The sequence below is a fragment of the Silurus meridionalis genome, chromosome 3 (assembly GCF_014805685.1).
Source record: "Silurus meridionalis isolate SWU-2019-XX chromosome 3, ASM1480568v1, whole genome shotgun sequence".
Taxonomy (NCBI): domain Eukaryota; kingdom Metazoa; phylum Chordata; class Actinopteri; order Siluriformes; family Siluridae; genus Silurus; species Silurus meridionalis.
In genome coordinates, this window is record NC_060886.1 from 26,706,519 (window position 1) to 26,731,330 (window position 24,812).

General features: G+C 35.6%; 1 protein-coding gene across 2 annotated transcripts; it reads right to left on the minus strand.

Annotated features, from left to right (window-relative positions):
- Positions 1-59: 59 nt before the first annotated feature.
- LOC124382274 (interleukin-1 receptor type 1) lies at positions 60-20,297 on the minus strand. 2 transcript variants are annotated; one of them, XM_046844488.1, is made up of 11 exons: positions 20,042-20,297; positions 19,291-19,431; positions 12,190-12,400; positions 10,146-10,356; positions 9,569-9,728; positions 9,278-9,340; positions 8,151-8,289; positions 7,908-8,050; positions 2,703-2,846; positions 1,840-1,998; positions 60-1,253 (listed from the first exon to the last, which is right to left on the minus strand). In XM_046844488.1, the coding sequence occupies exons 2-11, from the start codon at positions 19,343-19,345 to the stop codon at positions 817-819; spliced, it is 1,722 nt and encodes a 573-aa protein (XP_046700444.1). In that variant the 5' UTR covers positions 19,346-19,431; positions 20,042-20,297; the 3' UTR covers positions 60-816. The 2 variants fall into 2 exon arrangements, with proteins under 2 accessions (XP_046700444.1, XP_046700452.1); XM_046844496.1 differs by lacking the exon at positions 20,042-20,297 and having other exon boundaries at positions 19,291-20,031.
- Between the last annotated feature and the right edge of the window lie 4,515 nt (positions 20,298-24,812).

The window sequence follows — 24,812 nt, forward strand, 5'->3', positions numbered from 1 at the left end:
ATATATTTTTGTTGTCGTCATAGTGGTCTACCTTTAAATATTTAAACATTTTCTGTAGGTAACAACAAAACTGGCAGAATGCTTTTACTTCTAGCAGACTTGTGTCCCATTTTATACACATGTACATACACATTTTTAAATATGAGAGTGGCACAAAACATGTAATAAATCATAAACTTACCTTAGCATTTCAAGTAAATAAAAAAACACAATTATTCAAAGATAAAATTATCTTATTTACAAACCAAAGCAAGCAATTTATAAAAAAAATCCTTAATAAAGGTTAATAAACAGTCCTTTCTCGGCAGTTATCCGTTACTTTCCTTTTGGTGCCACCATGTGGACACAGCTAGAAATATGTATTCATTTCTAACATTCAACCACACTGCTACTTCATTTTTGTTGGATTACCGGCTTCATAAATTCAATGTTGCTAATTGTGCAGTGATGATGATGATGATGATGAAACCAGTTGTCATCACCTGTCAAGCTTAAAATTATATATTTTTTTATTCTTTTGAAAAAAAAAATTTTTTTTGTAAATATGCCTTGAATTGATCAATTGTGTAGATTAATTTTGCATGTCACTAATGAAGGAGAGTGACATTCCCTAACTCTAATCCTTAACCCTCCTTAACCCTTAACTCCTGGTGTCTGACTAATGCAAATGATATAAACAATAAATGTAAGCCAGAAGCTGTGATCGAACAGGTACCAGCTGCCTGGTGAATGGGAACTGGTTGCTGACAACATTGGGGAGAAATATGGGGAACATCCTCCCAAATAATCATTTTAACAAAAATGAACACAGTAGATTTAAACCATAACAGCTGTTCTAGCTTTTTGCGGAGGTGGCATTCGGTAACGCATCTGCTTCCAAAATCTTCCATTAGGCTTCTTGGTGTAACACTGCTTCCACTTGAGTATCCCTTGAGTGTTCTTAACATAGCGCAGTGATTCAGAGAGCAGAGCGTCATCCACTTCCGCTCCCACCTGGACCAGGATGACCTGCATACACTCTTTTATCAGGGCATCATGCAGACCCACCCAGCACTCGTAAGGTCCCCAGTTCAACCCAGATAATTCAGATATATCTGGGTCAATAGCTGTTATGTTGTTGTTTAAACTCAAGTGCTTATTTGGCATTTTATTTAAAAGTTCCCCTTTTGAAGGTCTTGCTAAATCCTGAGGCGGAAGAACAATGATTATCCGCCGACTCTTCCCAACAGTTTCAGAAATGACATCATGGATCGCTGGGGGAATAAAGGAATTTTCTTAATACATTTATTATTAAGACATATATTCGTTATGTTTTTGTGGAGTGACCAACTTTCTTTTTTTTTTTTTACCTTTAAACAGATTATTCAAAATGTAGGTTTTGTTATGTTGTAGTATTAATTCACGTATCTGTGCCATTTAGATATTAGTTATGTTAGATATTATGTGTTAGAATAGTCATTTTAAAAGAATGTTATAGAAACATTATTTTTTATTCCTAACAGTGTTTGTGTCTGTACTAAAACAATAAAAATAAAATCAAGCTAAAAAAATAAATATGCTCTGCAATTAATTGAAATAATCTCTGATAATTTACCAGGTTTGTATATTTGATTGTCTGATTTATCTACTGTTTCATAACCAGTGTGTAAAAACTCCTAACAATTAGCGCAGGTTCAATCTTAATGTTCAGTTTTCATTTTCTGTTTTTGCTGTAAATGCCTTTTAACTGATGGAATGCCGCACTAGTATTACAGACAGCTACTTCAGTAAACCAGATACGGTGTTCAAATGAATAAAGACATGGTAATGTAGTCTAAATGAAAGATAATGTAGGTATACCTGTGCCTGGTGGTGCATCCCGACAACTAATGAACAAACTATAGCCAAGCTGATTCTCCAAAACATCTGGAAGAACTTTTAGAGCAAAGTCTGTTGCAGAAGAAACACTCTGGCAATCCTCACTGAGGTAGCTGACATATGCATCATACAGTTTCCCATCTGTCATGTTAAAAGGGCAATGAGCAATTTTAAAATTACGTTCATTAACACTGGATTTTATAACATTGCTATAGAGTTCAGATTTTTTACAGTACATATATTTACATACAGTATTTTAAAAATAGCTTTACATCATGCACATATACATTATGTGGCTTAATGTTTGTGGACACATGACCATATTTGCTTCTTACCCCAAACACACAAATATAAAATGTCTTTGTATGATTAATCATTACAATTTCTCTTCACTGGAACTGAGTCCCTAAATGAGCTCCATGAAAACATTATGTGGGTTCAGTTTGAAGTGGAAAAACTCGAATGTTCTGCACCCAAGTACCTTATTTCACTGATGTTTGTGTAGCTGAATGAACACTAATCTGCACAGCAGCACCCCAAAATCAAGAGGAAAGAATTCCCAGGAAAAGTGGCATTTGTTATAACGAGAAAAGCGAAGACCAACTCCATAACTAATGCCTACAATTTCGGAATGGGTGTTTTAACATGCAGATGCAGGTGTGACGGTCAGATAGCTCCATCTTTTCTGGCCATTTAGTGCACATTTCATTCTTAGCACTAGCTATGATAGTGAGATTTGATATGCAAATGAATAATTTTTGAGGACTCATGAATTGTAACTATCTTGTACTGAAGTGTACTGAAGGTTAGAGTATTAAAAACCTACTTCATACAATATTACTCACCATTTTGTTGTTTTAAACAAGGACTGAGATTCCTGTAAGCGAGCACCAGGTCCACTTTAAACATATAAAAGAGCACAAACCCCAGTGCTACTGCTGCATACGCAACCAACACCGCCATCGTACAATAGAGCTCTCTCTGACTGTCTGTTATGGGGGGAAAAAAAATCACAATTAAGAGCTTATGAAGGGAATGAAAAAAATATCAACATGAAAATCAGAATGGATATTGAAGTGTGACATGCATGTTCATAAATTTTCGGACACCTGCTTTTTTCCTATTTTGTCAAAGTTGTCTATTACATTAGAGTTACTTAATAATAATAACCTAATAATAAAGATGGTTCATTTAAATTATTTCAACCTTCATGAGAAATTTCAGAATGAAATCAGCAAGCTAGCTAAATAATATATTTTTATATTTTTATATACATTTTTAATGGCTGTAGATTAAAACTGACACACAAACAAATGATTTGTAGTATCATTATGAAGTCCTGATCTAGCAAGTGTAAAGAAGACATAGGGTGTTCTTTAAAAAACACAGTCAAATGTCAAAGGACAAGAAGACAACATCAGCCAATACAACATCAGCAGGATAAAAAAAAGAAAATAAATAGGAAGTGATTACAAAAGGCTTGGATTTATCTGCAAATGCATGCTAGGGCATTTGAAATGAGGAACAGAAAGAACAAGACAGAAAATAGGCAAACTTTAAGGATAACACATCATGAACACAGTTCTTCTAAAAGCCACTCAGTTAATTAAAAGATAGCACTCTAACACATTGCTCCAAAATGTGTGTTCATTGGGTTGAGATCCGGTGAGTTCTTTTGCCAGCTGGTCTGTGCTTACTCAGTTTTGTTTGACTCACCTCATAATCGCCTGTGGCGGAGAAAGGACAAGAACACAAAATAACTGCAAAAGGTAAACAGAACCAGAAAAAAGTAACCCTCTCCATCTTTAAAATTGTGGCAAGTGGTGAAGCATTTCTGTTTCAGTCAAATTTCTTAACTTATCTGATTTTAGCAAATTAAGCCACATATTAATATTGTTTTAAATATACCTCTAATAACACTGATGAGTAGATATTTTTCCCAGTATATACATTGTTTGGAATAGAAATATGACCCTTGTACTACTTTCACTATATAATTACTATTTTCATGTATGTGAATAGTGTCAATAAAAATGATAACTATTATTGTTATTAATGCAAATAGTTACTGTCACAGTAACCCAGCCATTAGGGTTGCACAACTAATTGCTAAACTGGTTGCCAGTGCACTCTTAGTGCAGGTCAAATATGCAGATCACTGAATTCCATGCCATATTGGTCGAGGCCCGGGTTAACAACAACCACCACACGTATTGTTAGCCAACTGTTGGTCGAAGGCGGAGAAGGACAGAGGGAAGAGGTCTACAGAGACAGCAGGGAAAGGAGAATTGTTGGAGAGTGGAGGTTCGGGTGGGTTCTTTAAATGTTGGTACTATGACTGGTAAAGGGAGAGAGGGAGCTGATATGATGGAGAGGAGAAAGGTAGATATGTTGTGTGTTCAGGAGACCAAGTGGAAAGGGAGTAAGGCCAAGAACATTAGAGGTGGACATATATATGGACATATTCCTCGGTCTTCACACATGCAGTAAAAGTGGAAAAATGCAGTGCCAGGCTATTCCCAAAATAGAAAGGAAGCGCAACATATTTCACCTGTTACACCGTGTGTAACGTGTCTTTCGTTAAAGCCTGTGTATAGTACATTAGTGTAGATGGCTTATACACAGGTGCGGCTTATTGTTTTATTATTATGTTAAAAATAAAAATATTTGTAAAATTCAGTGGGTGCGGCTTATATATGGGTGCGCTTTATAGTCCAGCTGATTACGGTAGTTGATTATTGGTGGATCTGATATCATACACTTTCCTTTATTAGTGACAGTCAAAATTCATCTGCACAATTAATCAATTCAAGTCACATTTACAAAAAAAAGTTTAATTGAAGTTTTAGATGACAGATGATGACAACTGTTTTAACCATTTTGCATTCAATGACTTATGCAGTAAACTGATGCTGAGATGTTTTGGGGGTTAAGACTATTTAGGTGAAACCAGTATAATATATTTTGATCAGCATGACATAAACAACTGATAATGTACACAATCAATTAAATGAACCTACCAAAACATTCACAATTTGATCAAAGAAACAATATATAAAGAGCTTAAATGACTAAATGATGTGGAGGTTCAATAGGTAGTTCTGAGAATTTCATTTCTGATCTGAGAAACACTTCAAAGCAACTGAGAAAAACTGTAATTGTGTACAAGTGTCTGCTGTTTTCTATACTATCAGTTGTTAATGTCATGTTGTTTAAAATATATAATACTGGTTTTATCTAAATAGTTTTAACCCCTGAAACATCTCAGCATCAGTTCATTGCATTCAAAATGAATGCAAAATGGTTAAACCAGTAGTCAGAACCAGTAGTCAGAACCAGAAGCTTTAATTGAAACTTAAATTAAATTAAACTTTTGTTTGTAAACGTGTATTGAATTGATGATTTGTGCAGATGAATTTTCACGAATGCAGTGGAGTGTACAAAATCAGATCAACCAATGATCAACTAGTTCTCTAAAACAGGTCAAAGGTGAATCTCATGAACTTTTAATTGGCGACAGACAGAGTAAAACACAGAATTACAATTTCTGAAAACAGATGATTAACCAAGCAACTAATAGACACCAGTATAGTACAGTAAAAGTGTGAATCCTGTTTGGTCTCTTGCAATCAATATAAATCAAATATGCAATCAAATAAATAACTTTGCGCTGTTAAAATTCATATATACCATACGGAAGAAATTCAAATTTGTGCAAATTCAATCATTGTAATTCAAACCATAGTTTATATAGGGAAATACTGAAACTGTGCGCCGTCATACTGACAACATCACTAAACATTTTGTGAACAATGACAAAAGGGCTTGCTGTTCTAATGGCAATGAGATGTTTACTGACACAAAAACTTACTTTTGATAGATGATAGATAGATAGTTTTTTTGAAAAATACAACTTTTGCAAGAAATCCAATGCATTGTGCTGTTTGTACAAATTGCTTTGAAAATGCACTTACTGGTTTGGAAATATTAAGGATGATTCAAGAAATGCTCCAAAGCAACCGAGAACAACTGTAAGATGATTAGGTTGAGGATGTTAGGTGTGTCAGAGAAGTATGTGGAATTGTGACAGCAGTGAAGTTTGCAGTAGGAATGACAGACTGGGTCGAGGTGGAGTTGGGACTGCATTAAGCATCGGCTCTGAGGTGGCAGATTTGAAGATGCTGAGATTTACATTGGGAGTGAGGAGGATGGAATGGATTTGTAATGAGTTTATTAGAGGGAGCGGTCTATATGAGGGCATGTAGAATGTTTTTGGAGAGAGAGGTGCTATTGAGGTGGTGTGGTCATGTCCAGGAAAGGGTCAAGGTATATTGGCAGAACAAAGCTGAGGATGGAGCTGCCAGGAAGGAGAAAAAGAGGAAGGCCAAGGAGGAGATTTAAAGATGTGGGGAGACATGCAGGCAGTTAATTTTAAAGATGCAGCTGTGGAGGACAGGGGGAATAGAGACAGATGATCCACTGTGGTGACCCCTAAAGGGAGCAGCCGACAGAAGAGGAAGTTGTTATTGTCACGGTAGTAAAGTTGGTATAAGCTAGGCACCTTCGATGAAAAAACCCTGTTTTTAGTTTTAGAGGTGGAAAGAGTAATACAATTAGTAAAACTACAGTTACTTGAGTAAATATTTACTTAAGTACAAATTACCATTTAAAAATCTACTCTAATAAAAGTAAAAAGCAGCTCTAGTGTAGTTCGAATAGAACACGTACATAAATCTCAAACTAGTTGTTTTTAATTAAAGGAAGACCTTTACAAATGAAAGTGTACAAATACAAAAAAAAAAACACACTACAAACTATGACTTGAATCTTATGTGAGTTATGAGTCAGTTCATGGATATGAATTTCAGTTTCAGTTCAGTGTTTCAGTTGTCTGTGTGTGAGAGTCCATACAATGGTGTCAATTGCTTTACTGTATACAGTTTGCATAATTTCAGTTAATTTAATAAACTCTTCAAATTTAGTTCTCTATAGTCTCATACTGAATACAAAATAACTGTTATGCTTATTGATAATGACTGTTGTAGCAAAAATATCAGATAATTGGGGAATGTGGTCTTGGGGCGCAGAGCACAAATTATCCAAAGGGCCCATAAACCCTAGTGGTGGGCCTAGATGCCAGGAATATAGACCAAGCTGAAAGCAAAATAGCATTGAATTCTTACGAAAATGACAAAGTAGAAGTGCACAAAATAAAACTACTGAGTTACAGTAACATGAGTAAATGTAATTCGTTACTTTCCAGTTCTGTTCAGTTTTTTGTCAAATATAAATGTGTGAAGAAGGGTGTGCATAATGTGACACATTTTGTGTGAATGTGTTTAGGTTTATTTTATGATCACTGCGTTGTACACACAGTCACATGTGATTTCCAAACTCCAAACAGAGAAGGCCTAATAAATACCCCTTTAACTTCCTATATTACTACTCATCAACTTGCGACTCTGTGTTCTTTTCCCATTTAGGGATTGAGTATATAAACTTTACAGTACAAGTATATCCTTTAGACCGATCAACATACAAGCATTTTACTGGTTAAATCTGTAACACTGAATAAACAGTCGCACTGTTTGAGGAGAAAACATACATCACACATCATGGACATAAGCTATAAATGTTTTTTTTAACACTTTTTTACACTGTCTATTAAACATGCCAAGGTTAAAAATTATGAAAATCCCAACAGTGGATTGCTGATTATGAGGTGAGTCAAACGAAGCTGAGAAACAAAGCAAAAGTACCCTTAACCCTAGATCTCTTGAGAAGCAGGAGCTCTGTTCACGTGTAAAGACGCATTTTCTGGTGATTCATGTGGCCTAGTACCTTACTAACACTTTATGTGGAATTTTCCTTTTAATTTGTCAAATGCTTGTGGGTTCTTTAAAAGTTAAGATATTGAAATTTAAACTAAGGAAATGTTCAGTTTGATTCTAATAAACATGGTTGGGACACAGCTCCATTTCTATTGGGGAATTGGCAATAGGCATGTGTTTAAGTATAATGTGAAATACAGAGAGTAGGTAGGAACTCACATTGAATTAGTGTCACTGTTCCGTTGTCATAACCATCAGAGGTGAGGATGACACAATAATAAGGGATGTTGAAGAATTCTTGTTGAACTTCCATGATTGTAAGATTACTGTAAAGATACTCCACGTTGTCTTCTGTTGTACAGCTAAAAGCAATAAATCAAACATCTCAGTATAGCACAGATGACTTTGTCTACTCATTTTAAGGATGATATACAGTATAGTATAATACACATTTAAACTTACTTATTAGTAGTAATATGTTGTGGGAGATCCTCCATAAAACTATTGTTCCACAGCCAATACAAATTGTGGAATTCTGCACGATCCATTTCACAGGATCCATGACCAACAAACACTTTGCAGTTTAACACCAGCTTTGAACCTGCATTAATAAATGCATAAACTTCCTGGACACTGCAATAGCAATGTAAAATATGCCAAGAATAGGAAACAACATAGATTTATAGTGTATTTTGCAGCATTTTACATATATTAAATCATCAATTGCCATTCACTCTGAACAGAGTTTTTTTTGCTTAGGTATTTCTTATATATTAGTAATTAAATATTAGTAAAAATACTAATGTTAAAAATGCTAAGGTTTTTTATATTGAGTTTATCTAGGTTTTAGCTGATTTACTTTATATTGAAAAACATCCAGAGCATGTATGTGCCTGAGCATCTATTCAGTTCAATTCAGTCTTATTCAGTCTTTTAAATAAATATGCATTTTAGCACATAAATTATTATATTATTGTTTATCCCTAACTAACGAGTGAGTCAGTTGCAACTGTGGAAAAGAACAATTCTCAGAGATGGGAATATGAGGAAGAACCTTTGAGAGAAAACAAACTACAAATGCAAACCATCTTCATCTGGGTGACTCTGAATTACACAATGAGTGAAAGAGTGTCATAATATTTTTTTTCCGTGACACATTCAGCAACGAATGTATAAGTTTATTAATAACATGCCATTTTCTATTATAGCAGTGTTGCCATCAATAAGTCATCAAGTGATGCATAAAGGCCATTCTTATACTAATGCTTATCCCTCTCATTTTTACAGTCCACGTAGAAAAAAAAATTGATTCAGTAAAATGTAATGTCTTGTTCAGAAAAAAATATATACCAAATTTAAATGCAAAAATGTATTATGAATACAGATGAAACACTAAGAAAAATAATTAGACAAAACCAGAAGGAAAGTAAAATGCTGATATAAGCATAGCCTTTATGCATCACTTTATTACCTATTGATGGCACCACTGCTATAAAAGAAAAAGGCTTCTTTTTATAACACAAATTACAAATTCCCCCAAAAATTACAGCAACAGTAAAATAAAACATTTCTTCATCATGAGGACTCACCCAATTTCACAGCAAGAGTTTCTTTTTGTGGTTTTATAACCCTGGGCTTCTGTGGAACAGGACCTGTTGACATAGCATTGAGGTTAAACTTGTCATACCGTACACCCTCGTATGCATTTCAAGTGAAACAGGAAAAGTGTTTCTACATCACTAGTTTATTTGCTTTGTTGTTCTTTTCCGGTTAAATGCTGACAAGGGCCATAAATGCATAACTAACACATTATTTTATTTCTCTAATACTGTAGTTACATGTGTGTGTGTGTGTGTGTGTGTGTGTGTGTGTGTATTTACTAGAATCTCTGACTATGACTTTCTTGCTCTGAGCCATTGTGTAAGAAGTTCCATTAAAGGTGAAGTTCAGTAAGCAGGTGTACACTCCTTCATCATCCAGTGAAACAGGTCCAAATGTAAGCTTGTCAGATGTCTCAGCCAAGCTAAGAGGACTACAATCCTTTTGAGCATAAAAATGAAACAAATATTAAATACAAGCTCTAAGACCTTTGTGAAATAGACACGTTTATTAGATACACCAGATAAAAGGATATAGTATGAGCAGTGTGTGTTATACGTTGCTATATTTGCTTTGTAGCATCTTAAAGTGTATTACTCACTGGATTCTACAAATATACTAGTAGCCAAAATATCATTTACATCAAATTTTGTGAAGGAATGGAATAAAAAGGCTTTTGTGTGTTAATGTTGCTAAAGTGTGATTTAAACTACATTTAATTAGCATTTTTACTATTGACATAGGTTGCGGGACATCTTTTACTCATTAGAGAGCTAACAAATAAAAGTGCAAGCTCCTGATGCAGAATAGTCTAGTATACATTGTTTTTCAGACCTAGTGAAAACCTTTGCAGATTACCTTCATCCAGGTCCAGCCCAGGATGGAAAAAGAGTTTGAGTTGGCAATTTCACTAATGCTTTTACTGTCACAACGAAGAAATCCATGCCTGTTCTTTGTCAGGAACAGTGGAGGACCACTGGTCGCTTCGGGGCATTTGCTCTTGGATACATTGAGGAAAGTTGTAGCTGTAGAAATGGAAAAGTGATTCTCAGGAGATTCATCCATGTCACTGCAATTAGGACAGAGAAACAACAAAAAAATTTAACTAGCTGCTAAAAACTATTTATTGTGCATCTGATTTACCTTGGAAACTTTTTTTTTAGTACCTTAACAAAATGTCATGAATTTCAGTTCTCAGCATAATCTTGAGCTTTCTGTTGATTTCCAGTCATACACCTTAGTTTTTGCTATATTCTTGGCTAGATGCCCTACTGTGTTCTGTGTCAAGTAATAACCTTTCTGGGCCTATGATATAATTAATAATTTTTAACAAAAGATAACATTGCCTGTCTGATTTTTGACACCCAATAGATTTGCCCAAACAAAGCCCACACTAAGAACAAGAACTTGTCTTCCTTTATTTACCAACACATTAAATCAAATTTTAATTATAAGAAATAAAAGTGTTCTCCATTGAATCTTTTGAACAGTTAAAGATTAATGTATTGAAGCCTTGTTTGAAGCCAATAGAACCCCCCAAAAATTTGAGGGCTCCCAAAGTTGGACAAACCCAAAAGTCAAATTGGGTCGACATTAAATTCAAGATTATAGAAAAAGAGTTGATTAGAGGTTATAAGGATATATTCTAAAACTTTTGAGCAGGGCCCTGGAACCTCAATTACTACAGTGGTGACCTTGCGCTCTGACAACAGATTTCCAACCGGGGGGGGCTATTTAAATAAAAGCATTTCACTGAACTCAAGTGGTCTAAGTAATAAAAGCTATCATCTTCTGTCTGATGTGCTATTCATACAACTCTACATTACCTTAAGCTTAAACACAAACAATGTGTATAAATAGAGACATTTTCACCATTTCATTTTTAGGTGTTATGATACAAAAATATTCTACTATTGATACAAGCAGATTTATGTATTTAGGGATATCTAATTGAATAAATCCTGCAACTTCAGGTGAGTTTAAGTAAAAATATACAGTGGAACCACGGTTATGTCGATGTCCTAGGGGGTCGCCAAAAAGCATCGAGATAACCGATGATCGAGATAAACGAAAATTAAAATGGCGGCAGTATATTAACGTGCTTGAAATTTCTTTATGTACATAATGTGCGTTAATAAATGAGAATGTGCATGCACGTGTTTTTAAAGGGTTTTTTACACAACAGCGTTGCCGCGATTTGTTTGATGAAGTCATGCTATAAAAATACATACAGTACATGTTTATCTGTCAGGAATCCACCTGCCACGCCCCCTTCGGCCCCCTTCAGCGTGTCAGGTGCTTTCTCGGCCGCTTTCTCTGAAGCTCCCGGCTTCAATCGCGCACATATGGTGCTCGTTTAGCATCATCACCAGCTCCTATTTAAACTTCCACACTCTCACCGTCCGTTATTGTTGGTATATGTTGGTTCACGGCGGTCGTTGTTATCGCTCATGTGTATCCTGGTACGTGCCTTCCCACCGGCACTCTCTCAACGGCTGCTCTTTTCTTCCCAAAGCCGCGCCGCGCCGCGCCCCTACTAACACTACGGACACTAGCACTAACTAACAGCAGAGATTCACCAGTATACAATACAACACCTGTAGCAGCTGTAAGACTTGATTTTCCCTCCACTTTCGCGAGTTCTTTTGCGGCTGCACCGAGATAACCGACGTTAAATGGCAAATTTTCCCCCCTTGTGCTCGAGATATTAGGGTTCGGCGACATAAAAAAAGTCGACATAACTGATAAAAAATGCTAAGAAAAAGCGAGAATTTGGCGGTTCCACTTAAAAAACGTCGACTTAATAGGGTTGTCAAGGTAACCGAGGTCGAGATAAGCGGGTTCCACTGTACTAAGCATAAATATAAACACATGGCTGACTTATTGTGTGATGTTTTCATACCTGAAATAATAACATGTGTATTTTCCTCTGTGTGACTCCTGTACAGGGAAGAACCACAGCGACTGATTTATAATCTTTATTCCTGTGTCCCAGTCTTGGGTCTGCTCTCGAGTCCAATTCACATTTACCACATTATTTTCAAAAATACTGCCACAGTTAAGGATATACACTTGACCCGCACAGATCTCTAGATGCTCTGTGAAACTTAAGCCTAAAAAAAAAAAAAAAAAAAGGAGAATTAGAGAATAGAATTTGACTTGAGGTTATATTATGGTCAACATATGATGTTAATCTTATATTATAATATAGCAAATGCCATATAACAATCATTATCATATTAAAAACATTATCTTTTTAAAAATATCCCGTTAATAGTATCTTTTTTTATGTTTTGACATGTTCACTGGCTAACTAGTGCATTTGGAAAGTTAACTCCAAGTTAAACTGTTTGCATGGGGAAAGGTTATTCACAGATGGTTTACGCATAAATTACATGCACCATTCTCTTCATTCATCTCTCAGATTCACCATCGAGACCACACACACACACACACACACACACACACACACACACACACACACACAAAACATTTATATATATTATTATTATTTTAATCTTTATATATATATATATATATATATATATATATATATATATATATATATATATATATATATATATATAAGATTAAAATAATGCATATAAACAATATCAGCATCTAATAAAAAATATTTTAATACACTACAGTTTTTTTGTGTGGTAAAACAGTTGCTGCGATTTTAGCCATTTATTGAATACTGGATTTGGATGGGGATGGGCGATAAATTGATTTTACCGATTAACTCAAATGTGTAGTTCACATCGAACTGTTTTAATAAAAATCGGTTTTCTCTTTAATGTCCGCCGACGCTCCCCTCTGGGCTTCCATAGTTTTGAACGAACTCAGCCCCGCCCCCCGCGCGTTTGCCATAGAGATACACAAACAACATGGCAGCAGACAGAGAAGAACTCGTTCCCAAGAAAGGCACAGTGTCATCTGTAATTTGGAATTGGTTCGGTTTTGCTGCGTCAGACGCAGCACACACAACACCCCGCTGCAAACTGTGTTTGAAGGCTGCTGCAAGCAAAGGTAGCAGTACCACCAATTTACTGCAGCACCTCAAACAGAGGCATGCTGTCGAGTGGGAGAGATGTAGGGCCCTACGAAGTGAACAAGACAGCGGCAGCACAGGACTGGGGTTAAGCAGCCGCACTTTGTTTAGTGTTGCGCGTCTAATCGTACACTTCCTGTATGGGTGGTGGGAGCGGTCAAAATACCTGTAAAGACGCTTCAGAACGGCGTTTCCGTTAAGAAACAGAAAAATCAGAGCATTTGAATCACCACAATCAAACACTCATAAAACATTTTTTGAGGTTTACTCAATCTTTCGAATAATTCTTATTTAGAATCTCCCTGTCTATTATATTCTTATTTCAAATTTCAACTCATTTTGCTGTGGAGTTTTTAAGAAAAGTTATGGCAAAATCACTCCAAGCATCACTTCATTTTTAACCATGTTCCACATTCAAACACTCATAAAACATTTTTCTTTATAGGTTTGCTCATTCTTTCAAATTATTTTTATTTACAGTGTCCCCGTCTATTACTCTCTTAAATTTTATCTCATTTTTCTGTGGAGTTTTGGAGAAAAGTAAAGGCAAAATCACTCAAAACCTCAGGTGCATTTTCAATCATGTTCCACATTTAAACACTCAAACATTTTTCTTTGTAGGTTTGCTCATTTTATGTCATGTTATGTTCTATTTTCACAATTTACAAAGGCAGGGCCGCCATCTTGTATTTTTGGCTTGTTGTTTCTGATTGCACTTTAACCCAAAGTGGGTTATAATCCCAGAAGGGTAAATAAACTTTATTTAATAAAGTTAAAACTTTTTTTGAACATTTCCTTTGTCATATGCAGGTTGATTTTAAGCAGGGGGAAAAATCAATTTAAATCGCAAATCGGATTTTTTGTGAAAAAATCTGGGATTTTTTTTTAGGCCATATCGCCCAGCCCTAGAAGCATAGCATCTAATACAATAGCAAACACACCTTGACAGTCAATATCAGCATTATGTGTGCAGTTTAAATCCCATCAACATAACATATGTTCTCAATAGCTTAACTAACAACACTCTTTTACAACTGTGTTAAATCTTTTAAAGCCTTTTAACATTCACATTATTTAAACAGAAATAAAGTGTTTCTATTCTGTTTCCTTTAAATAAGAACTCTTGTGCTATAAAAAAAAACAAACAAACAGAGTCTAATATAGTGAGTATGGCAGTGAGCACAGACTAGATAACATGTACCCTATGTCTGACCTGAATATATGAGTGATTTTTGTGGTATGAGGTTATAAAGTGCATAGGTACTGTTAGAAAAACAGATCTGTGTAGGCTGTGACCCAAATTGCTTCTGGGTAGTTCTAAACCTTCAAAAGACCTGAGTTTCATTCTGAAGAAAAAAATTTTTTTTTGATGGTTTGTGGTAGCGTAGTGGTAAGGGCTCTAAATACCCCTAATAAACAGTGTGACCCTGATGACTGGCAGCTAAAAAAACTGTAAGCTGTGGTTACCTGATATCTACCATATAAATACAGTTGAACTGGTACTTTACAGTGTAAAGATTTTTTCCTGTAAATTAAGAGTTAAATACTGTCAGCTCAAGTTAACTTATTTTATTTGCAGAGACTGCATTTAAATTGTTTATAAGCTTACATTTCTAATATTTAAATAATCTGAGCATATTAGTATTGAGAAGATATTTTAAAGTTCATAATAAAAAAGCGTACCGAATAATGCCAAATCATAAAATTATCAGTTCAAGTCAAATCTCTTGCAGATAATAAAAGCACACACTCATGCAATTGAAAATAGTGAAAAGATTCCCACTGGGTGAACCCTACACAGTTACTGTCTTTATATAAAGCAACATAAAGCAAAATATCATCCGCGCTCTGTCTGTCCATGACTTAAACACAGGCTCTGCTCTCCTACACAACGGTAACCCAAAAAACATACAACAGGAATTTAACTGTTAGTTTTTTTTGCACCTTCGACTGCTGCTGTATTTTTTGCACTACATTGTACTGTTTATAGTCACTTCTGGGATATAGTTTTTATTTTGTATAGTTTTTTACAGTCTTCTTGTACAGTACTGTATAATCAAGTATACAGTGGGTTTACTGGTCGGCGCTATATTGGGTTTTGTGTCTTGTCTTGTGTCGTCTGTCTGCACTGTCTGTCTGCACTGTTTGCACTAGGTTGCACTCGATGCACTTTATGTAACTTGTGTTGTAGCTCTATGTTGTTTTGTTTGTTGTTGTTTAGTGTAGCACCAGGGTTCTGGAGAAACGTTGTCTCCTTTTTACTGTGTACTGTGTACCACTGTGTATAGTAGAAATGACAATAAAAGCCTTTTGACTTGACTTGACTTAAATGCTTAATAATTTGTCAAGTGACCTTGAAGCCATATTACTTTCATAATATGAAATGTATTAGATATCACCCACAAATATAAGCTTATCAGGGGATAATTATATCACCACCAATAGTAAACCAAAATCACCACATTTTTTTTAATTTCTCTTTTCAATCAGATTAGGTCAACTCTGATCACAGTGGAGCAGTCTGGTGAAAAGTCAGAACAAATCAGTTAACATCAAATTAAAACCAAATGAAGAAAATAGTAAGAATATACAGCTGGATAATTTATTAATGCTGCATGTAATGTTGGGAGTTTTGTACTATTTTGGTATCCAGCATGCATTGCAGAATGAAAGATTGTTCATAATCACCATTTTTGATTGTCATGTACTGATTCTTGATGCCTGTGTTTAAATGGTGCTGTAGCTCTAAAGGTTTTCTGCATAAAATGGTGATGTCAAATGAAACGTTTTTAATTAAATATAACCCCCTGTTAAGTATCAAAGCATGTTTTGTAGAAATTTTACAGAAATAAAATAAAAAACTATAATAAGTAAAGCTGGAATTGTGTTTTTGAAATTGTACAATTATCCTGGTTTAATTCAATTGATTTCATGAAATGCTGTAACTGTATGTAGTTTTGTTTCTTGTTCTTTCCTTCAGTGATTCTGCTTGTTAAGCGTTATGCGCAGTGTTCATCAGTGTCTCAATTTACTCATTTGTTTTCATTCCCTCTGTCAAGTGGACTAAATTAGTAAACTAATATAGGGAATAGTTTTACAAAGCAATAATGCAAAAAGTATTATGTTTACTGGTATTTACATTAACAGTATTTAACTGTTAAATAAACAGTAATTTCACTGTTAAATCTAACATTTTTACAGTGTATAATTATAATGTAAACTATGAATACATTGTAAACATTTTTATCTCTTTAACAGTGGTTAAACTGATGGATACTGCACATCCTGTAGCACAACATGACACCGCTACTCATAACTGGGTAAAATCTATTCACAAAAGAAAACTGACGGAATCAGTCACTTTAGTAAAAACTCTGCCAAATAAAAATGTGTAACATATGCAACCACTACAGTCACAAGCTTTTTTCCTACAAATAGCGTTTCCCCCTAACCTGTTTTTTATTTGTTGGGTTTTGTCTGTGTTCTTGTCCCTTGATGTAATGTCACACCTCTAATGTTATGACTTCTATTTCCTCCAGGCCTTCCTAATTCATTCTTTTACACCTTTGCTTGGATCTTCTGCATTTGTGACTCACTTTCCACTGCAGTAGATAGTCCTGCATGCAACACCAAATGTTCACACTTCCTAATAATAGCTTGTGCTTCTGTAGAAACTCTCACCTGGACAATGAAGGCGTTTGGCTAAAAGCTGATTTAGAATCCAGATAAAGATGCTCATACTAAACAACCCTTCAACTCTGCAGCTTTGTGGTGTAAAACTGTGAATGAGCAGTGGCTCATAATTTCACACAGCTGTCAGAAGAGGGAGGGGTCTCCTTTTTGGATTTCACTGAGGTTTCTTTGACATTATCTAACTGACCTTTTCTTTTACTCATAAGGGTTTTTTTTTTCTTTTTGCTTTTAAATGATTTTATTTTTATTTTTAATGTCTATTAAGTACTGTAAAAGTAAAACGGGACTGGGTGGATATACATTAAAAAGAATAGATATACAGTTCATTATATTAAAACCTTTTTGGCTTTGCTTGCCATCATTGTACAGTATATTATGTTGATTGTGAAGAGCATTCAGACTGAGATTCACTATAATGTGACATTGTGATTCTGAATTAACACAATTCTGGTTTTTGATTTCGACCAAGCAGAATTATAAGCAGAAGCATAATTATTTCGCAGTCATCAGTGCCTCCCTTTAGGACTGGAAATAAGGTTTTTAGGCAGCACAGTCACCTCCCATCCCCAAAACCCAAAGTATGTGAAATGATACTAATCCTACTGTAGGTTAGTGTCTGTTTACAGTAACATTTTCTACTTGTGTAGGTGTGGGTTTGCATCTAGGTTCTCTGTTTACCTTCTTCATTCCAAAAATGAAAAATCTATTTATTACATTTATTGTTTTCCACACTATTTAAAACAAATAGCAGTCATCAAATTTGGGTCTAATAAAGCTGAAAGTAAAAGAAAGACAGAATAAATAAATAAATAAATAAAATATAAAATCATATAATATTCCATGATAATTAGTTTTTTTTAATAGCACAGAAGTGTTGTGCTTTTGCTTTAAAATGAAGATGAAGATGTGTCCTGTGTTTCTCTGCATCTTGAGATCAGTCTGGTTGTAAAGTTTTAGCTATGTCTAACAAAATCCAAAGTGAATAAAAATGGTCAATGTGAATAATAATTAATAATAATAATAATAATAAAAGTGAACATAAATATATTCAAAATATAATTATTCTAAAGCACTTCAATACACAACACATTCCCAGGCAATAGTTTCATCAAATGTATTCCAATCAGGTGAATTAAAGACAAATGAAAAAAAAAATCAAGGAAAACCAGTTCATTTACATGAACCCCTCTACATGCCTCATCTCTCAGCCAGGCCTCAGTTGTAATTAACATATCCATCACTTTTTATCATATTACTGAAATGTGCATATGTTGACACAAACCTACTCACCTTACTATAAATAATGTTTTTTTTATTCTTGTGTACTTTTGAAGCACACCGTATACAGTCATTAGACATCAAGACATAACAATTTTTTTGGTGCATTCAGAAAATGTGTGAAAAATAACTTCAAACCTAAATGATGATGTTAATTTTAGTTGTGGGAACTGATATGATATCTTTTAGTTTATTTCTTAGGATTCAGAGCAATAAACTCTGAGCTTGGACTTTTTTACTGGGAAGAGTGGCAACTATTCTGAAGTATCTCAATTTCATAAGCAATCCTACACACTATAAAATAATGCATTTTAAACAGCCCATGCCCTTCGACTTATAACCTTTTCCCAGATTGATGAGCAGCAATAATTGTTTCTATAACGTCATAATTGATGTTATTTCTCTATATGACTGCTCCAGAACACCAAACAAGCAAATGTTCAGCTTTCTCTCGCTTTCAGACTTTTCTTTTAATGATTGTAAAACTTATGTACTCTTTTTCTTCCACCTGGTATCCAAATGCTGCCAAGTTTTGCTATCACCTGAGATATCTTTATAGACGTTGGACACATAACTGTCACTTAGACTCAGGAGGAACCGTATCATTAAAGGAGTTTGTGCAGGTGCTATAGATATACTGTATACTATGTGTTTGTGAGTGTATGTGTGCCTGTCTACATTTTTATTTTTTTTAAATAAGAACATTTACATGTAATAATTCTTTATAATTATGCAAAAAATTCCGTTATCTCATTCCTAAAACTAATATTATATTATTATAATAGAATTAATAAAAGTGTGCATGTGATAATATAATAAAATACATAATATATATTATATTATATATAATAATTTAATATATAAAAAGAATATTATATTAGTAGTCACCTCTATAATTATTGTATTATTATTAGTACTAGTAGTACTTTTCCACACAAGGACAATGCAGTAGAAGAGAGAAATTGAAGTAAAACTTACCTCGAGATTGTTGGGAAAAGATGAGAATCAGGAGGAACAGACACCAAGAAACCATTTTCACAAGAGGCTTTTACAGAAACCTCTCATGAAGCTTTCAATCGCTTTCTGGCAGCTGCTGTAGTTTTGTTTACAGCTCGACACCTGGAAAATAAACCTATTTCTTTAGGCAGAAGAAAAACCCCTCAGAGAAAAAACCCCAAAGATTCGCCCACAATGAGGAGAGCAGTGACTCGAACAAAACCCGGATTTTTCCGCGGCGGTTTCCGACACGTTTCTGGGATAAAACACGCGGAGGAATTTCCCGCAGTTGCGTCGCGACCCACCAGCGTTCAGCACGATTCTTTCCAGCTACTTCACACATTATAGTCTCTATATTTTTTTATATTATAAGACCAGAAAAACGTGACATGAAGTTGCCCAATAATCGTTTTCCGCTTCCTTGTTTTATTCGAACTCTGCTGTGTGTTTAAACACAGTTTACTTAAACAACAAATCGTTCATCTCTTTCAGTGACCTGCCACCAGTTAGTTCTTTAACCAGACGTCACCAAAATCGCTATAAAATAAACCACGAGTTCGAAAACGCGACACTTTCTAGTGTGTCACAGTAGCGCGCGAGACACAGTTGCGCTGTTAGTACACACTTCTGTATGCTGTAAAGTCGTAACCTGTAAACTGTAATGTTTCTAATAGATCAGATCAGAGCGGAAGGGCGCGGAGTTATTACACATAAAGTCTGAAAAATCTCTCACCCGTTCCGGCAAATGGCTCACACGCGCGCGCACCTGCAGAAAACGAATAAAGCGCGAGAGTGAAGCGCGAGTCTGGTAGCACCACGTCTGACTTCATCTGCAGCTCACTTTTACTCCACCACTGATGACATGATGCTGAGGAAACGTGTGACTATTATTAATACCTGACCCATACACACGTAGCAGACCAGTCTCTCTCTCTCTCTCTCTCTCTCTCTCTCTCTCTCTCAATCTCTCTCTCTCTCGCCGTGTGTGTGTGTGGTGCGTGTGGTGCGTGTGTGTGTGTGGAGCGTGTGGTGCGTGTGTGTGTGTGTGGTGCGTGTGTTCATGCAGTCATCTGAAATTTCTGAAAGCATTATACATAGTGCTGTAAAGATAGCCAAAGATTACTACTACTACTACTACTAATAATAATAATTATAATAATAATAATAATACACATTATTATTGATAGTAATAGTAATAAAATTAATAATAGTTTTACAATTAATAGTAGCATTTACAGCATTTGTTAGACTCCGATACCCAAAATGACTTACATTTAAGTGATTATAATACATCTGTGCAGCTATGGGGTTAAGGGTCTTGCTCAGGGGCCCGGGAGCAGCAGCTTGGTGTGGCTGGGATTTGAACTCATGACCTTCGGATCCAAAGTCCTTAACCATTATCATTAATGTTAATGATAATTGTACACATTGTCAATTAATATATATATATTTTTTTATATTGATTAAATTACTGTTTATTCAAAAGTTAAATACTGTTAATATAAATAAACTCACACAGGTTGTGACATACCTGGGTAAGTTTAAGGGTAAGTCAAACGGATATCCTCAGCTTTCGGTTCCAAATATAGAGATAACACTTGTAAGTAGTCACAGCATTTTGTGTCATCTGTGCATGTCCAAACCTTCTCAATCTAGCCTCCCTCACTTTGTCTTCAAAACGCCTCACATTCGCTTTTCCGCTAAAAAACTCGTTTGTAATGCTTTCCATCCTCATCACACTCCCAATGAAAATCTCAAGATCTTCAACTCTGCCACCTCCAGCTCCAACTCCTGGCTTTTAGGGTCGTTGTTTTAAAGTTCCTTGTCATTCTTGTTTTCAGTGCTTTGTTCAGAGATAACACTTGTAAGTAGTCACAGCATTTTGTGCTCTGAACACAACATTTTGAAGATGATCCTGTGGGGTGAAAGCATGGGGAGTTTCATTTTTGTATAAGATGCGATGCAGAGCATGTGGGAAAGGTAAGTGTGTGTAGGGCAGTTCGTGCAGTGTGTCATGCACTCAAATGCTTCCTACCTTACACACTTTTGTGCAGTTCCCTGGCCATAAACCACTGAGCATCATTAAAGACGAATTGCACACAATGGCGAGTTTATCTTTTCTATATTTTACAATTTTAGTTACATAACTCTTATTACTTCATCTATCCATATATCTGTGCTGTATATGCCATAATCATTCAAATATTTCTACCTATGTAACTTTCAATTTCAGGGTTCCCAAATGTGATTTGGTGCATTGATGGAACCCCCCATTCTTATTAAAGTTCCTTCAGTCAATGAAGGAGACAATGTTAATAGGAAGTCAATCCAAACCACCAGTGATATGCATCATACCTTATATGGGCCTCCCTACATTTTCAATTTTTTTGAAAATGTGGTCTCTTTATCTTTATCCGACAATTCAAGTAAACAAGGATCTTAGCTTGATCTACCAAACAGAAACATAAAGATCTAAACACAATTATCACTTACAATTGTGGGGTCTAATAGTACAATGTAGTCATCAGCAACTGCAAGACAATTAATCCACTAAGAAGCTCAATGTATATTCTCAAACAAACACAACTAAAAAAGAAATGAGCAACAGCTACAGTATAAAATTACAGTATACAACATATGCTAAAAAAAAACAGCATGCATGAAGCACAAGTGAAACAATGACAGTAAAATGCATTCAAAATGCCTTTTTAAAATGATAACACTGTTGAATTTATTTATTAAATTATGATAAAAACTGTAAAAACATCAATTAATAATAAGTAATAATATGATACACTTCCATTTTACTACGTCACTTATGTTGGTAGCTGAGTCTGACAAACTGCCGACCAGTGTCCCCTCGATTACAGGTCGCCCTTTATTATTGATTGAAGTCTTATCTATGAAAATTAAGGGCTAAAAAAAAAAACCAATTCTATTTAATAACAAATTGCATGAATTTGTGAAAGCTGACATCTGACTAAAATTTCCTTACAATCCAATCAAAAAGTTGCTAAAGATTCCAAAAGATGGTTAAGGGATGACAGGCTCAACCATGAGGTTTTGGTTCCTCCTATTGTTTCCTTCCTCCTGATCGCTATGGGATTTTTACTCTTGCATGGCTTCCCAGTAAAGCTGCTTTGAGAAAATCTGCTTTGCAGTGCTATAAAAATTAAACGAGTGCATTCAGAATATATTAGAACAGTTACAATTTTTTTTTTTGGCCAAATAATTCCTCATTTCAGACTTACTAATTTTTTGCAGATCTTTTTCTTCTTCATCTTCCTCTTCCTTTTCTTCTTTAGGCTGCGCTCATCTGTGCATGTCCAAACCTTCTCAATCTAGCCTCCCTCACTTTGTCTTCAAAACGCCTCACATTCGCTTTTCCGCTAAAAAACTCGTTTGTAATGCTTTCCATCCTCATCACACTCCCAATGAAAATCTCAAGATCTTCAACTCTGCCACCTCCAGCTCCAACTCCTGGCTTTTAGGGTCGTTGTTTTAAAGTTCCTTGTCATTCTTGTTTTCAGTGCTTTGTTCAGTGCTTCTGTAGCTTCTCTAAATGTAACTATGCATGTGTCTATAATGGCTATGTTTATCTGTAATTGGATTGCTAGCAATTGATTGAGTTGATTTTATGTTTTTTTATATCTAACTCCCACAAGGATAAACATCAGTAATATTTCTCGAATTGGGTAAGACCCACCGAAACAATCCAAATGATTCAGACCATTACATGCTCGAACCCTGTTTACCGAATACATTTTTAAATGCTTTACTCAGAATTAAAATCGTCTTGTGGAACTTAATTGAACTGAAAGTTTTGAAAAATGAGCTATAGTGTTTAATTCCACTAGGGGCAGAATGGAGCACCAGGACGCCATGTGTCTCTTTCATACCTTAACAATTTGCTGTTCAACATATACACTGGAGATCAAAATTAGAGAACAATTTATAACCAACTGAACAATTCTGAAATAATGTCATCTTCACTGCTCAACAGTTGAAGGAGTTTTTGTCCTGTCTATACCATGCTACCAGAACACCTTTTCCACAAAATAACTAAGGCATTTAAAAAAAAACATTATTTTGCAGAAAACACACTGATCAAAATTAGAGAACAACAATGACTGTAGCATGGAAAAAGATTACAACTAAATTTTCTAAAAAGCAGTCAGCAATTAGTAGGAAGTGTACAGGCCTCTGCTCTGAATGACTTCAGCACATCTGTGGCCACAGGACAGCACTAGTCTCTCACACTGCTCTGGTGTGATTTTGGTCCACTCTTCTTCCAGTCTCCTCCACAGTTCGGTGACTGTAGTGGGTTTCTTAGCCATAACTTTGTCGCCAAGGATTTTCCAGAGGTTCTCTATTGGGTTGAGATCAGGACTCTGGGCAGGCCATGTCATTATTTCAATGTTTTCAGTTTCAAGGAACTGCTTTACCCGTTTTTGCTGTGTGACATGGAGCGTTGTCCTGCATGAACACTGCGGGCTGATTGGGTGATGAATGCATGGAAGGAACCATATGTTGTTGAAGAAGGTTCTGATAAACATTTGCATTCACTCTGCCATGTAGCTGTATAAGAGGCCCAACTCCTGCTGCAGAAAACATGCCCCAAACCATGACACTTCCTCCTCCACTTTTCACTGACTTCTTTACACACTTTGGGTTCAGTCTTTCTCCAGTTTGTCGCCGAACATAATGTTTCCCATCGGACCCAAATAAATTAAACTTGCTTTCATCACTGAAGTGAACTTTGGACCAGTTCTCCTCTGTCCACACAACATGCTTAGTCTAGCCTTTTGATTCTTTCTGCTAATGAGAGGTTTGGTCACTGCAGAGTGGGCTTTCAGTCCAAATGCTCTTAAACGTCGGGACACTGTATGACGAGACAGATCCTTACACTGTTCAGCGCTGAACTGGTGAGCAATTCCAGCTGCAGTGTGGAAACGATTGCCCATTATGATCCTCCGCAGTTTCCTGTCCTCTCTTGTATTTGTCTTCCGTGGACGACCAGCCTTCTTGGCAGACTTGAATGAGTTTGTGATGTTGTAAAGCTTCAATATTCTTGAAATCACAGATTTGGAATGACCAACTTGTCTTGTTATGGCTGATAGGGTCATCCCTTTGGCCTTCATCTGGACATCCTGCTGCCGGAGGCTTTCATTCACTTTAGAACGGCCCACCATCTTGCAGAGTCAGTGAAACTGGAAGTTAGGCTGCCAGTTAAATAGGGGTTTACAGATAATCAAGGAAATTAGCACCAGGTACCAGATTAATACCAATAACTGGGAGGTATCTGAAAGTGTTCTCTAATTTTGATCAGTGTGTTTTCTGCTAAATAATGTTTATTTTTTTTAAATGCCTTAGTTATTGTGTGGAAAAGGTGTTCTGGTAGCATGGTATAGACCAGGGGTCACCAACGTGGTGCCCGCGGGCCTTTTCTAAAAATAGCTGTTTCCTACCTTGTTAAATCATTGTTGATAATTATTGTGAGAAAT

Coding starts and splice junctions, on each gene's coding strand:
- LOC124382274 (XM_046844488.1), bottom strand. CDS start 19,345: ATGGTTTCTTGGTGTCTGTTCCTCCTGATTCTCATCTTTTCCCAACAA. Junction 10,357..12,189: donor TACACATGTTATTATTTCAG/GTATGAAAACAT, acceptor TCCTAATTGCAG/TGACATGGATGAATCTCCTG. Junction 9,729..10,145: donor TGGGCTGGACCTGGATGAAG/GTAATCTGCAAA, acceptor TATGCTCAAAAG/GATTGTAGTCCTCTTAGCTT.